The 15,924-nt window shown below is 40.7% G+C and overlaps 1 protein-coding gene across 6 annotated transcripts in view; it reads left to right on the top strand.

Annotated features, from left to right (window-relative positions):
- The window catches only part of ank1b (ankyrin 1, erythrocytic b), a 97,340-nt gene that overhangs the window by 78,484 nt on the left and 2,932 nt on the right, over window positions 1–15,924 (top strand). For 3 of the 6 annotated variants that reach the window (XM_034095707.2, XM_071204973.1, XM_034095703.2), the window contains 8 exons: window positions 1,666–1,785; window positions 4,021–4,105; window positions 5,167–5,241; window positions 5,325–5,456; window positions 7,094–7,252; window positions 14,580–15,237; window positions 15,317–15,434; window positions 15,825–15,896. In XM_034095707.2, coding sequence (XP_033951598.1) covers window positions 1,666–1,785; window positions 4,021–4,105; window positions 5,167–5,241; window positions 5,325–5,456; window positions 7,094–7,252; window positions 14,580–15,237; window positions 15,317–15,434; window positions 15,825–15,896 — 1,419 coding nt within the window. The remainder of the gene's footprint in view (window positions 1–1,665; window positions 1,786–4,020; window positions 4,106–5,166; window positions 5,242–5,324; window positions 5,457–7,093; window positions 7,253–14,579; window positions 15,238–15,316; window positions 15,435–15,824; window positions 15,897–15,924) is intronic. The other 3 variants (XM_071204974.1, XM_034095709.2, XM_071204975.1) reach the window with 3 other exon arrangements.

Below are 15,924 nucleotides of genomic sequence, written 5' to 3'. Positions count from 1 at the left end.
ACGAATCACACGCCTGCTTTTCTCTCACTCGCTACGTATTCATACAGTACTGTGGTTTTGTGTGCCCAGTGTTTTCAAGAATCCTCTCGGCAGTTAGTCCTCTTGAGCACCCACACAACCTGTCCATACGGTGGTCTCTGTGTGCTTCTCGCTGTCATTCCTATCAGGCAGTCTCTCACCATTAGCATGTTAAAGTTGAAATAACAGTCGGCGCTTTCTACTCCAAATACAATCAGCTACACCACATCAAGGAAGTGAAGTACACCTGAAAATAGAATAGACGCATAATCATTCTACTTACACATTGAGTCTTATCTCAATATATATTCATACAGTTTGAAAGTATTTCAGTAAAGATGATTTATATTAACGATTTATAACATATCCATACATTACTTGTCTACCAGTCGATTCTTCTTCGTGTTTGTCAAATCATTCTTGTTTTATGGAAAACAATATGTTCCCCAACGTTTTGGAAAAGTCATGGAAATGTAACTAAAGTTGCATTAAATATAATTTATATTGTAGCTAATCGCCAAAATAGTAATACTATAATGATAATACATACTGTATCGTATAGTAATGAAACGTAAAATGGCATTTAACTGACGAGGTATTTTGCCGGTGAGAGATTTTAGTAGCTTTAGCCTGTAGAAGCTAGTAGGCCTACTATTTGATTTGTTTTAGATAGGCACAACATGTTTCATATGCAGACCTTATTTTCCTGTTCCATGTAAAAATAAACCATTTTCAGTGGTACTGCTGAGAAAGAGTAATTTCTTTGGTCATTGAAAATTAGGTAAAGGTCATGGAAAAGTCATTGGTGAAAAAGTGTATGAACCCTGAATAATAAACCTTCTCCCTAATGTATAGGTTGCATTACTGCATTACTACATTTTCAGATCATAGTTGTCATTGCTTTGTACCTAATCTGTATTTCAGTGATGTTTTTAAACCCATTCTTACAAATATATCCTAGTATATAATAATTGAGTCTGCTTTTTCACGTCTCTTCATATCTGTTATCGTATTGATGTAAGTTTGTATTGTGTTGCTTTATTTGATTTGATTATCCATCTATATGTATATCAGTGTTTCTGTGTGTCTGTCAGTTTACGACACTGCTGTTCAGCCTCAGCTAAATGATAAAAACCCTTTCATTATGGTGTAGCCAAGGAACAAACAACTTACTTCCTGTCAGCTCTCTTTGGTAATCGTTTGCATGTCGTGTGGCTCCCACTTTCTTTGCCTGCCTTCCTATCTTGCGGCCTTGCCTGTGTCTATGTGTCTGTCTCACTGTCTCTCTTTCTCCCTCTCACGGTCACTCTGTCACTGTCTGGTCTGACAGACGTCCAGGTAAACTGTGCAGGTAAATCTCTCCCTCTCGCCTGCCTGTGGACTGCTTCCATCCTTGTTTCCCCTTGCTTCTCGTCCCATGTTACTGCGCCACATGCTCCAGACATGGCGGACGACTCTAATACCCGTTTTCATCTGTTTTCTATTCCTCCTCCTCTCTTGCTCTGTTTCACTCTTCTCTCGTTACCCTTTAATTGCTCCATCTCTTTTTTACTCTACTGTTCACCCTTCTCTCTTCCATTACTCCTCTTGGTATTTTTTCTTCTCCATTCTTCTGTTCTTCTATCTTCTTCTCTTTTTCTCTGTTAGGTCAGAGATAGTAACAAGGAAGCCAATGGGTTTCTCTCCTTTCTGCGGAAGTGCACCAAGTACGAGGACACACAGCACGTTCTGTGTAACCTAAACATAACCATGCCACCCTGTGTCAAGGTAAGAACTCTTTTATTTCTTCAGTTTACCTAGTTCTCAGTTTATCTCAAAGGTTTAAGACAATACTTTGCTATTGTGCCAGTCTTACCAATTGTGTGTCTGAGGCAGGATTTCGTGAGCCATTATTTGCCATAATGCAACATGATTGGCCAGTGGAAAGTTGGACTATACTGAATATTATATGTAATACTAGTGAAGAAATGTGTTTGCACGCACTGCATATCTACAGTACATTTCAACTTTAACATAAGAGTAAAACTAATTTAGATAATTGTTGATTGCTGATCAATTTCAGACATTGTTGAATTGCTTTACCCACGTATCGCCTCCCCTTTAATGTGGCGGTTCCCCTAGAGGTGCCCAGTACGTCGACCGCGGTAGATTGCATGCTGGTAGATCGCGAGTCATTCATACAAATAAAAAATCCAGCTCCGTTAAAATAGACAAAACAGGTTTTGATCCCTCCTCCCTTGGCCTCCCTGCCACTTAATTCAGGAGTTTACTTGATTGACAGAAAAAGCGACCTATCGCTTTCCAGTCTGTTAACCCAGAATGCAAAGCGATACAAAATCAGTCAAGTGCCGGGAAAACTCAAATTAAATTAAAGAGACAAACAACAAAATGAGTGCGGGACCGAGCAAAAAGCTAAAAATATACCACTTCCACCCAGAATGGGAGGAAGAATATTTTGTTGTGATGTCACATTCAAAGGTTATTTGCCTTATTTGTAAAGCAAGCGTCGCTCTGCCAAAGAAAGGTAACGTGGAGAGGCATTATCGGAGTGTTCACAAGGCATATGACAGCGACTTCCCTCCGAGTAGCGAGTTGAGAAAGAGAAAGGTCATGTATTATTGCTACACAAACATTATCTCGCAGTCTTAGTGTCGCAAACTCGTTTCTAACATGCAAAAAGACAAAAGAAATGCGTCTATGGTCGGTGTATTTTTGATCTTTCCGATCCAGACTAGATCTCTCTCCCCCGTGTGCGAGGGGGGCGGGGCAGTTTACACACACGCAGCTGCTCCATGCAGCAACACACGGCAGGGATGGCGGAGAGAAGCGCTCCAAGGTGTGGTTAAATGTTACCCGTCTTGAGGTGGACAATGCTCGTTGTCAAGAGTGTTTAGCATGTGAGGGCGGTAACACGAGCAATTTGTCTAAACATTTAGCAAAAGTGCACCACATTCAGACGGAGGAATGCACCGGGTTCGACTGTCTTTCTAGTAGCTCTGTTGCCCCCCCATCCACGAGTAACTTTTCCACGTCAGGTGTTATGTATGCTAGCAGCAACACACAGAGTTAACTCAATTATACAAACATGGGTTAATGATTAGAGGTAACTGAGTTACTCTTTATTTTGTTAAAGTTTCAGCTATTCTGTTTACAGTTCTGTCATCAGATTATTTAATATGATTTGTTAAAACATTGTTGTTTCTTTTGATGTGAAATATTATTTATTTAATTTAAATATAAAGCAATGTCAATTTTGTAAACAATTTGTTAAGTTAATTTAATAATATATGTATTTTTGAATTAAGTATTCATCTTTATCTTCATTGCTAGTTTCCACATGCCTAAAACAACCTCAAGCTAAATCAAAAAGTTGATGGCTAAATAAGAGCGTTTGAGAAATTGTGCAAGGCATACAGTAATAGTCCGATTAGTCGATTAATCGTTTCATTAATCGATTGATTAATCGATTATCAAATTAGTCGTTTGTTGCAGCCCTATTGTAGTTATCCCATGTATAAATAAAACGTATTATTCAGCAACCCTTGCAATTTGGGATTTTATTTTTGGTTGGTAGACCTCGGTGAGCTGGTCATTTCAAAAGTAGCTCACCAGCCAAAAAAGTGTGGGCACCCCTGCCCTAGATGAAAACAGATGGACCAATTTCGATTGTTAAAAAGATACGATAGTTTTAAGGATTATTAATTTGTTGAATTGACGGACTGCTTTTAAGGTCTGGAGTTGCCTGTATTTTTAAGGTTTATTGTATACTTTGCTCTGCATTAAACCCAAAATATTGTTAAGACAGGATAGTCCTTTAGAAATGACCAAAAATAAGAGAGTACGAATATTTTATATTTTAATACACGCTCATATTTATGTATCTTTATTGTATCAGCAGTTCCGCCGAATCTAACAGTTGGCAAAACAAGTTTAAGAAGTGATTCATTATTGACGCCTTAGACATTAAATATAATTGAATGTTGTTCTTGGTTTAATTATTAGGTTGTTGGAAGTGAGGAGCGCAGGCGGACCCTGACCCCCCTCGCCCTGAGGGAACGCTACAGCGCGCTGAACGAGCCCGGTGTGGGTGAGTCCTTCACTGCCCGACCTCCAGCCCTCTCCTGATTTACTCACGGTGGAGACGGGCACTGAATGTTGCACCGCCCCTTTTACCCACAACCCCTGTGCTTCCCACTCTGCCCTCATTATTCTCCCCCCTATCTGTCTCTCGCGTGCACGTACAGTATGCCCCAGAGTCCTCTGCAGTGCAGTTAGAGGAAATAATATCAAAATGATGAGCCCGAACACGACCCATAATAGCACCATGACACGTTAGCCTTTCCTTGGAAACGAGTGTCCTGGTAGCAACAGATGAATGACTTATGTGAACAGTTTGCATGGCGCTAGTGTCTCCACTGCGATTTCCAACCGCATGGCAGCAGATACTGTAAGCATTAGCACCTTAGCTTAGCATCGGGAATGGGCAGGACCTCGCAGTGGAGCTAGACAGAGGAGCCCTCATGCTGATTGGCCAGTTGTAAATGAAAGAAAGTCAAGATGGCCGCTCTGGTTGGTTTAAACGTTGCTGAAGGCGGAGTTAAGAAGAAAAGGCCTTTTCTGTCTATCACACAGCGCTGCTCCATTGCACCTCAGTCCCTCTGTAATGTTTACTGAATGCAACTTTGACTGGTGGGACTAGCACCGGAATGACCCCCCCTTCCCCTCCCAAATTCTAACCTCCCCCTGCCCATATGGTGTTTTAACCCTGAAAATGATTTGGACAAAAAAACAAATGTTGTGGCTATTGCTGATTTCCTTCAACAGAACAATGCTTTTCCCAAGGTAAGTACTGCTGTTGATAGTTTTTATATAAACTTAAGTCATTGAGGACACAGAAGACTTATTCAAAATCCTGTCTGCCGTCAATAACACACATTTGGATGGTCCAAAGTTGATATTATCTGACCACTAAACCCCAAATTGTAGTCACTTGAATATCAGCAAATACTGAAATTAATACTTCTTATTTATTTATTTTATTTTAGTTCGGGCTATAATCTCCTCAGTTAAGTGTTCACATATTTAACACCGGCACGGCAGCGAGTTTCTAATTGGGATGCTGTTTTCCCCCCTTATTTTTCATTTAAGCCACAGTGAATGCCATGGAGAGGACTGAGCTCAAGATCAACCTCATATCTGAACAGCTGGGTCTGAGCTGGGCAGGTTAGTTCTTTAAATATCAAACAAGCTTTGTATCTCTCTGTCTTTGTAGCTCTCTTTTATTTACCTACCTGTCCTTTTGTCAGAGTTGGCACGTGAGCTTCAGTTTGGTGTGGACGACATTAACAGGATCCGTGTGGAGAATCCTAACTCGCTGCTGGACCAAAGCTCCGCCCTGCTTAACCTGTGGGCCGGCAGGGAAGGCAAAAGAGCCAAGAGTAAGTCCCATACTACTGTTTATCTCTTAGAAATGAGAAATGATCAGAACAAATGAACTGCTGTAAGGCACAGATGTTGATTGCATCTGGTTTGTTATTCCCGTTAGGTGTAAGCTGGTGGGGAGACCATTTGTTTCTGTGTATGGCTATCTGTCAACAGCTAACCTTGCTTATTACTGGACCCATCAGCCTAATAATTGTTGTGCTCATTTATAACTTTACAATCAAGGGCCTCTTTGGGTTGCAGTGATTCACACTTAGGCCTGTCGCGATAAATTGACTTATCGTACGATAAATACAAATGGACTCGATAACTTTTCTGAGCTCGATAAATTGCCGTTTACATAAGGATGTGAGCATTTAGCCAGGCGCAACACGAGGGAGGCGGGGCTGACACAGCCAGGTCAGGAGTCAGACACTCCGCGTGCACGTGCAGCGTGTAGCATCGAAATTAATAATATAGCGACAAGCGGGACGTGTGACTTACTCGAGGGGAATTTAAAGGGAAATGGAATTGGTTACAAAACCTAACTACACATCTCCGGTGTGGCAGTATTTTGGATTCAAGCCAAATGAACGAGGCCAACCTACGGACTTGAATGAGCCGGTATGTCGCATTTGTTTAAAAAAGGTAGCGACAAAAGCAGGCAATACCACAAATCTTAAACTACACCTAAAACATAACCACCCCATTCCGTTTTCCCAGCTGGGAGCAAACACAGCAGCTGGAGAAGCAGAGCCCCCACCTTCCCGACAGTATACAATCAAAGATGCATTTGCCCGACAATGCAAACATGTTGGTGTTCCTTGCTCGAAATCTTTGAAATACAGATTTGGATATGGCCTGTTGAGGCATCTGGGTCTTTGACAGTGGACAGTGGACTGTACACTTAACTGTTGTTTTAAGGAGGTTTTCTTTGCTTGTGAGACAATGTGTGCTCATATTTATTTATATATATATAAATAGATAGATAGAGAGAGCTCTGTTTTCCAGCCTGAGTCTATTTAATTTATTGTTTTGATTTGTGTGATTTAATTTAATTAATTTGTTTTATTTATTATATATAATTTATATATTTGAATATTATTTCATTTGCAATGTTGAATGTTCAATAAAAAGTTCTGTTTGAAAGGATGTACTTGAATTATTATTATCTATTATCATTATGTCAGGAATTGGTCTAAAATGGTCTTACAACGGTGCCGACAATATTATCGTCTATCGCTTAATTTCCAGGAAAATGTATCGTCCAACAAAATTAATTATCGTGACAGGCCTATTCACACTTTTTAGAAACCTATTTTAATGCCTGTTTTATTTAGTGAACGTTTACTTTTTTGGCCTTTGTTACGGCTCAAAAGCTGCCACCCATAGAGCAGATGTAAGCTGGAGCAGCTAAGGAGTCATTCCATATTCTATATGATGTGATCCACTACAGTTAGACATGTTACAAATGAGTAAATCCCCATTCCGTGAGTCTGTGTTTGTCTATTCAATTGTCAGATTGTCTTTTTGACGAAACATAATGCTCTCTAAAATATTTGTTTGACTTCCCTGTCCACGTCCCATACATCCCTGTTTGTCTCCCTGTCTCTGTTACCTGTCCCCCTCCCCACTCCCTGTGTTCCCCTCTCAGTGGAGAGCCTCTACACGGCTCTGAAGAACATTGATCGTGCCGACATCATGACCTCTCTGGAGGGTCAGCCTCAACAGCTGGTGCCCGGGTCTTTAGAGGTCGGGGCCTGCCGACTCAGCGACCGCGACTCCACCCTGCTGTCCCCCAGCGTCCTCAATGGTGAGACACACAAACACGTCAAACATCACAGAAGACGTGAACTATTTATATCCTTATCAATGAACAGTGAATTAGCCCGCTACATTCAAACAGCAACTTTGAAATAATTTCATCTTTTATTTAGTCTTACCGCCTTGGTACACTAAAGTCAGTCTATCTCCAAGGTTAGATCATTTGACTGTGCCTTATATAGCAAGTTATAAATCCATTTCTATTATGAGACTAGAATACAATTCCCCATTCAGGGTATCTTTGAATAATGCCAAAATGTGATTGTAAATAGGGCTGGACAATTTGAAGGAAAAACAAATTGCCATACTTTATATTTGAAGTAAATCAATTAAAATTGATTACGATTTACGACATTAGGATTTTGATAATTTTTTATAATCATTGGAAAAAAATTATTTAATGATTAATTTAATTATATTTCTTAAGATGCTGTCGAATGCGATTTTCAGGGCAGTATTCCTCTGCAGCTTTAAATTACTTTTTACAATATATTATTTAACAGTTTAATTGTGCGGCCATAATTGTCATTCATTAAAAGTATTAATATATGGAATGAATACTCAGTATATTCGTGGTGGGACTGACGTCTGATTGTTCAATGATGTAATCAAAAAAAGGAAAATGTAAACTTAAGACAGACTTTGGATGCAAACTTAATAGGAGGCTAGATTACTTCAATTGCAGAGTAAGCTATTTGATGTACTTGGTAGTTTTTGATCAAAGATGATTTAAAAAATGCTTATTAATTCAAGATGTTTCACTTGAGAAGCTTGTGATTCTACCATTATTTCACAATTATTATTGCCCCTAGAATGTGTTCACTCAAACAAATATTGGTCCCAACAGTTGGTATATTCAGCTCTACTTAAAATCGTAGAAGAAATTCTTAAACAGGAGTTTTGGTACCAGCCGTTTTACTTTGTTTCTGTTGCTCCACAAGAGGTCACGGACAAAAGGCCAACGCGCCATGTGCGCAAGCCCCGAGTTATTAGACCCCCGTTTTTCAGAAGGGGTAAGTTGAAGGGGAGTCGGGCTGCATGGTGGTTTGCTGCTCATGATGATGATGATGATGATGATGATGATGATGATGATGATGATGATTGGTAATGAAGCTGAGAGGATGTTTCTGAGGTCTGAGGAATGGTGTCATTCTCCCACCATGAACCCAGCCTTCTGCAGCATGCACTAACACCGCCTCTGTGCACTCCTCACTGGGCCACTGCCATTTATTACACCTCATACTGGAGCCCTAAACATGACGTTTTGATTCTTCTTACCTCATATGAGAAACACTCACTTTTGCTATAACTGACAGAATTTTAAAAGTAATAAACAAGTCAACACTTGATTCATTTCTGATTTTCCATTTAGTATGTTTGAGATTGTTTAGATTACGTGTGTGTGCGCGACGCGTGTGTGCATACATGTGTGTCTGGGATGGTGCACTACTCAAAAGTGGTTCACAGATGATAGTGTGCTCTGGGCCTTCATACTTTGTTTCTCTCTCTTCTTCTTTCTTTCTTTCTCTCTTTCTTTCACTGGGAATGAGACAGACATATTTAGTTTGATTGACAGCTGACATTGCAACACAACTGCAATGCTCTGGCCGTCTCAAAGTGTCTCCTTTGCTCAGGACAGTCTCTCTCTCTCTCTTTCCGTTCTTCCTTCAGTCTGTCTCTGAACCTGTGACATGTCATATCCGCTGCCCTGCTCCTCCTCTTCCTCCCCTCTCCTGCTCTTCTTCCTCACAGCTCTTCCTGTCCGACCTCTGACCTCATATGACCTCATGTTGACCTCTGGGCCTCCTCCTTCTCTTGCCATCTTATTCTCCTGCGCTCCTCCCTCGTTCAGTCGAGTGGGGACCCTCTCCTCCTCCTCCTCCTCTCTCAATCAGCTCTGTGTGTGTACTACAGTTTGTGCATGTGCATGCCGCATGCTTTGCTGTTACTGTGTGTGTGTGTGTGTGTGTGTGTGTGTGTGTGTGTGTGTGTGTGTGTGTGTGTGTGTGTGTGTGTGTGTGTGTGTGTGTGTGTGTGTGTGTGTGTGTGTGTGTGTGTGTGTGTGTGTGTGTGTGTGTGTGTGTGTGTGTGTGTGTGTGTGTGTGTGTGTGTGTGTGTGTGTGTGTGTGTGTGTGTGTGTGTGTGTGTGTGTGTGTGTGTGTGTGTGTGTTTCAGACCTGGGTTTAGTTAATAATAAAATAACTTTAATTTGTTCCTGCTTGCAAAGATTTGATTTGCATATATGATAATTGTTTTCAAACAGGAAGTCTTTGAATTTCCTTGCAAGACAAAGTGTTCTTAGTATTATATTTGTTTGTATTTGTAAAAAAGGTCTTAAAATCCAGTTGTACCCAGGTCTCCTGTAGATGGTTTGGTGTGAACAGTGACTGGGACGAGTGAGTTTCCTGAAAACAATGAACTGCTTTTGTGCATGGCATGCTTTCAATGTACAGTCTAAAATGTTTTCTCTGTTCAATGGGTGTATTTCAGTCTTGTTTTTTAATGCTTTATTAACAAACAAATGTGTGTTTTTTTGTAATTCTTAACCTGTAAAATAAATGTTGTTGTGTTTAATGCTACGCTGTAACATGGTCAGCTGCATAGTACATAATGTTCTATGTACAATGTTGCTGTGGCACGATGTCTTTCATCCATGGGCAAAGTGAATCATATTCCTCCTCAGTGTTAGATCCATGGGACTATACTTTTTGTCTCTTATTATAAATATCAGAATTGTTCTTCATCAAAATCAGTCAACATCCCGACATTTAAAGAGACAGTTTACTTTTTTGTGTGAGTTTTGTATTAGGTACCTTTGCAAAGTCCGTGTTACTTGGAAGCACCTTGAATTGCCTGGTGCTGAAAGGTGCTATATAAATAAACGTGCCTTGCCTTGCCTTACCTTCAGTAGCTGGAAGTTTGGTAAGGCAGAGAAAAATACTGGTATGGAAGCTAAGCGATGTACTGCTTTGCACAGGTCGATGTATTTTAGCCACCAAAAGAAAACAGCCAGACATTTTACCGACAGTACCACAGAAATCTCAGCTGTAGACCAGCAGGGAGTCTGGTGCCTTTAAAGAGAGAAGAATATATCTTATTTTGTCATCATACAAAGTACAACGACATTTCTTTGGCAACTCTCACTGCAGTAAACAATAGACACAATAAATAAATAAGAGTGGTAAAAGCAGAGGTAGTAGCGATGACAGTGTAACGAGATCAAATTCAGTGTAATATTTACACTTACAGTCTAAATATATATGAGTAAAATAGCCTGTCTAAATAGTAGTGCTTGCAGTATGGAATCAATGGATAGTATAATGGCTTCAAAAGATGCTGTCTGACTGCAAATTAAAGAGGACAAATCTAAATATAGCATACACCTAAACTGATAAAGATATATTGTTTTACATGGCAAGACATATTTTCTGCCATAGCAACACAGTGCTTTATTTCCCTGCTTTTCTCTAAACTGCCATCCGCTGTAGGCAATACACTGACTATGTATAAGTACCTCATACAACCCCACTTCAAACACAAGCTATGACTTTAATTAGATTTGTATAACCGATGTGTTGCCCATGTGTGATGACGGACTCCCCGATAACATTGTCTAAACGTTATCTGCCAGCAGGGATATTGCTGCGAGGTGTGTTTGTGTGTTGGTTTGGGTGTGTGTGATGATCTTTGTGCATTTGAGGCTCACCTGTGGGCTAGAAGTGTGTGTCCTCATCTAAATATAAGTGCAGTTTTGTGAGTGTGTGTGTGTGTGTGTGTGTGTGTGTGTGTGTGTGTGTGTGTGTGTGTGTGTGTGTGTGTGTGTGTGTGTGTGTGTGTGTGTGTGTGTGTGTGTGTGTGTGTGTGTGTGTGTGTGTGGTGTGTGTGTGTGTGTGTGTGTGTGTGTGTGTGTGTGTGTGTGTGTGTGTGTGTGTGTGTGTGTGTGTGTGTGTGTGTGTGTGTGTGTGTGTGTAAAGTGGTGGCGGCGTGCTGTGCAGTGTGTTTGTTTTCTGTTGTTCTCTTGTGCTATGTCAATCTCTGTGGAGTTTATTTGTACTTCACCACATCCTGTGCCTTTGACACCTGTGTGTGTGTGTGTGTGTGTGTGTGTGTGTGTGTGTGTGTGTGTGTGTGTGTGTGTGTGTGTGTGTGTGTGTGTGTGTGTGTGTGTGTGTGTGTGTGTGTGTGTGTGTGTGTGTGTGTGTGTGTGTGTGTGTGTGTGTGTGTGTGTGTGTGTGTGTGTATGTGTGTGTTCTAAATAGCAGGAGTGAAGGGAAAGGCTAACCCAGATTCATCTAACTCATTCTAACTGTCATTCTAATGCTCACTCATTCCTCCCTGTTCCCCTCATCCTGACGCCACATCCCCTCATCCTACATATTTTGTATTGACCATAGATTTTATGGCTTCCGTTCTATTTGCAACAATTTGGCCAGAAATGATTTAAATCTGAAATTAGAAAGTAAGGTAGATTTTGCTATTTTGGATCAGTCGATAATGTTCTTACAGAAGCTGGACATTACCGGATATATATGAGTTTGAAAGGAGTCCTGTCGTAGGATAATGTTAATTATGGAGCATATACAGCTAGCTACGTTCTTTCGTAGTGTTCCACAGCTACATTACGGCAGGTTCGATTAGATAAATGTTATGTATTTTCTCAAGTAAGCATTCTTTTCTTTCATATTCCTTCAAATGAAGGCTTATTGCCTCGTGCGTTTTCACTGACTAGGAAATGTATTGGTTGTTGGTGCATACAATACAATACACATTCACAGGAACTGCAATTACAAGGAATGTACAAGGTCGAGGACAAAACATAGAACAAAATGAATATATATATATATATATATAATAGACAATGAAAATATATACTGTAAACAATTATTATTAATGTGTACAACCATGATCAAAATCTGTTTTTGAAATGTATTTGATTTTGCAAAATAACTATACTGTAGCTGATCTAATTGAAGCACAGCAGTGTGAACGCATCCTCACATTCATTCTGGGTGAAGTACTCCGTTACTGTTCAGTTCTGCCTTATTTCATTCATCTGAAAACATTGATGAAACATTTTAACTCAGAGTAATCGGGCATCCCCGATCCAAACAGGTAACATGTACACAACTGATAAAGTATTGCTGTCTTCAAATATCACCAATGAAAAACACAGATTGTTAGATTATAAGGTTCATTCACTTTTCAACATTTATTTCTAAAGGTAGTTTACCATGTCTTGATGGAGAACTCATATCATAGATAATGAATGCAAATGCCCTCAATCATATTATTAAAGGAAACAAAATAAAAAACACCAGCGGTAGAAACAAATCCTATATCTTAAAAATGTATTAATAAGATAACGTACTAAAACATTTAAATTAAATAACATTTAGAATAAAATCACAAACACATTTAACTATTTACTTTTAATCAAAAATATCTAACTTTTGATATGCGCCAACAAGTATATTTTAGTGAATAATTGACAAAGTATCACTGAATATAAAGTGTGTGTGTGTGTGTGTCTGTCCTTGTGTATTTTACTGGTTTAATCAAGCTCTTTCTTTCTTTCTAAGTAGCTAATTATAGTTCTATAAAGAAAGTTGTTAAACATATTTTGTTATCGCAAAAATATATATTATTGATTTACTGTTAGTTCATAAAAGTAATCTTCCTGAATCTGAAGAGGTTTGCACAATAACACCAACAAATCATGCTGCAAAATGTGATCAATTTAGTATTAAAAAGGTATCAAATATAGACCAAGTTGTAAAACTGGCATAATCAGTTAAAAAACTCTGTGTGTGGACGTGTGTGGGGTCTTTATTTGGATGCCTGGGATGCAGACACAAGCAACCGCATGCCTCTTATGATGCAAGAGCCACAGTATCTTGCATTCAGCAGAATCTGCAAGATGCCACTGACTCCCAATCAGAAATGTGTGAAATGGGTTGGAACGATAATAGATGGTCAAAAGCAGTTCATAAAGCTTTGATCCTTGTATCACAGCTTATTAAAAATGTAATGTACAGCACACAGCCTAATCCTTTATTAGTTAACACTCAACAGTTATCTAAAGAAGAACACAATTCAAATGTTTTTTTTAATTAAATGAACACATCTGTGATGTAAAGTACGTACTTGAATATTGGTTTTATTAAACCACTATATGAACATTTAAAATAACCAGCCTATTTGAACCATGGCTACTTAAATCCAATTGCCACTTTTTCCTCAGATGTTACTTATGATACATTTATATCGTGCCAACCCCAGGGTTCATATGCTGTATAACTTTAGACTTTTTTGCTTATAAAGAAACAAGTGTATGTTCTGCAGATTCCCTTTCTCTCACGGTAGCAAGCCAGAGCTCTGCACCCGTCACCTCACGGACAACGGGTGATACAGCAAACCCCTCTGACCCTCACCTCACTCTTATCGCTTTGTCCCAATGCCAATTACCAAAGTGCTTGAATCAAACCCACAAATATCAATTAGACCAATCAAAATTAAACAAAATAAGATTGTTTTAGAGTGAAAGTATTCTTCTTTTGCTTAACCTTTCAAACCAAAACATCCTGGCTGAGATTCTTTAAAAATATGGAAGCCCTGAGAGGCAAGTAAAAAAGAAAGTAACAGTCCATTTTTTGTATAGGGTCTGATTTGTTTATCTATATAACAGGTGAACAAATGTTTTGGCAGGATAATTCTTTATTTAATTTTTGTTTAAATGTGGAATGGGTGAAAAAGAAAAGAGCAGGTAGATGCATTTATGATTTCCATAGCGGCAAAATAGTGTAGATTAAAAAAAAATACTCACCACAATGTTACATAACTATTTTTTCAACCCTTTATAGTGGATATACAACAACAATAAATATTCTCTGATTGAAGTCACTTAAATTAATTGAATCGTAATAAATAAACTAAATTGATTCTAGCTTAACATTTGTTTTCAATTTTTTTTTTTTAAGATTATCTTGTCATAACCTTTTTTAAGACACGTTAATGAACACCAAAGAGAAATCGAACAAGTTCACACTTTGTAAAAAGATCACAATCGATATGTTTTCTATCTTGCCTCCTAAGGCTTCCTTAATAAAATGATTGCTCATTCAATAAAATAGATATATCCTGATCCTACATTATTGGCTTTATAAATCTTGATTCTAGTCCATAGTTGGTATATTGGGACAGGGCTGAGCCCACTGTTTCCTCACAGGTTGGAGAAACAGTCGTCCCCCCCCCCATCCTGCCCCGGCTGTGCCTGCGTGGTGTTAGTCTCTCTTTTGTCTCGCCCTGTCTCCCCTCAGGTTATGGGCTGGTGCAGGATGAGATGCTGTCCCCGGCCTCCATGCAGTACAGCTTGCCCTCCCCTCTGGGAGCAGAGCCCTACTGGCAGGAAGTCTCCAGCCTGGAGTGTGCCCCCATCGCCACCACCGAAGAAGACACGTTAATGGAGATGTCCGACGTTCAGGTGTGGCCCGCGGGGGTCAGCCCCTCATTAGTCACAGTGGAGGACTCCTCATTGGATGGCAGCAGTCGTGCCGACGACTCGGAGGGCACCACGCTCTCCCTTCCCTACAGCTTGGGGCGCCCAAGCAGCGGGGCCAGCGGCTCCATCATGGAGCTGGAGGAGGAGGAGGAAGAGGAGGAGGAAGAGGAGGAGGAGGAAGGGGAGGTTGAGGAGGAGGAGGAAGAGGAGGCGCCACAGGAGCCAGCAACTGCTCTGGCAGAATGGGACAGGGTGAGGGCCAGTGGCGCCGTGCCCAAGGTCAACCTGAACGGCCAGCTGGGAGGTCAGAGGTCTGACGGGAGGAGAGGGGAGGTCCTGGCAGTAGGAGGAGGAGGGGGAGATGTAGGGCTGGGTTCAGTGGAAGGGCTTTCTGTCGTTGCAGGCCAGCAGGTGTACGCCCAGCGGACTGAGATCTCGGGACTGAGTCGAGGGTCGGACCACAACGGGGATAACCGGTACGGTACCTCTTGGCAAATCTACATATGAATCAAGAACCAATAAGAATATAACAATTGGATATTATTTGCTCTCCAGGATGGTGGGAAGCGGAGCGTTTCAGCCTTACCTGGCAGACAAGGACTCGCTGCAGGGCTGGGGGGGCTCGGTGTCGTCGGGGCAGGACGGCAGCGTGCAGGAGGCTCTGCTGACCCCGGTGTGTGACACGAGTTACTCATGTGCTGCAGGGCACGCAGCCCTTTGACAGGGGGCGGGGCTTCTCTCACCAGGAGGCGGGCCTAAGTGCTTGCAGAGCAGCGGCGGGGCCAGGTCAGGTCGCCAACCATCAGTCGCTTCCTGCGCCTGGAGGGGGAACCTCGTTGAAGACAGTCATTATTTTGTCTTAAGAAGTCAACATCAAAATGCATTTTCCCAGCCCCCGACAAGAATGATGTGTTGTGTGCTGCAACACATGTGGAATATCGGCCATGATTCATTATTTTTGGTTCTGTTTTACATTTATGAATGCAAACTATTTATTCTCATGCAAAAGTGCATGGGTACTATGAATTGGTTCTTATATGTACATTTTGTTGTTCTTGTACAGAGAGAAGAGAAAAAGGACTATGCTGCCGAGGTGCGGTTTGTAGACGAACACGGACGCACGCTTGCCAGAAAGGTGCGTCAGTCCTTTTTTCATCTTATAC

The sequence above is a fragment of the Pseudochaenichthys georgianus genome, chromosome 12 (assembly GCF_902827115.2).
Source record: "Pseudochaenichthys georgianus chromosome 12, fPseGeo1.2, whole genome shotgun sequence".
Lineage (NCBI taxonomy): Eukaryota > Metazoa > Chordata > Actinopteri > Perciformes > Channichthyidae > Pseudochaenichthys > Pseudochaenichthys georgianus.
Note: the sequence above shows the minus strand (reverse complement) of the source record. Positions and strands in the feature narration are given on the sequence as shown.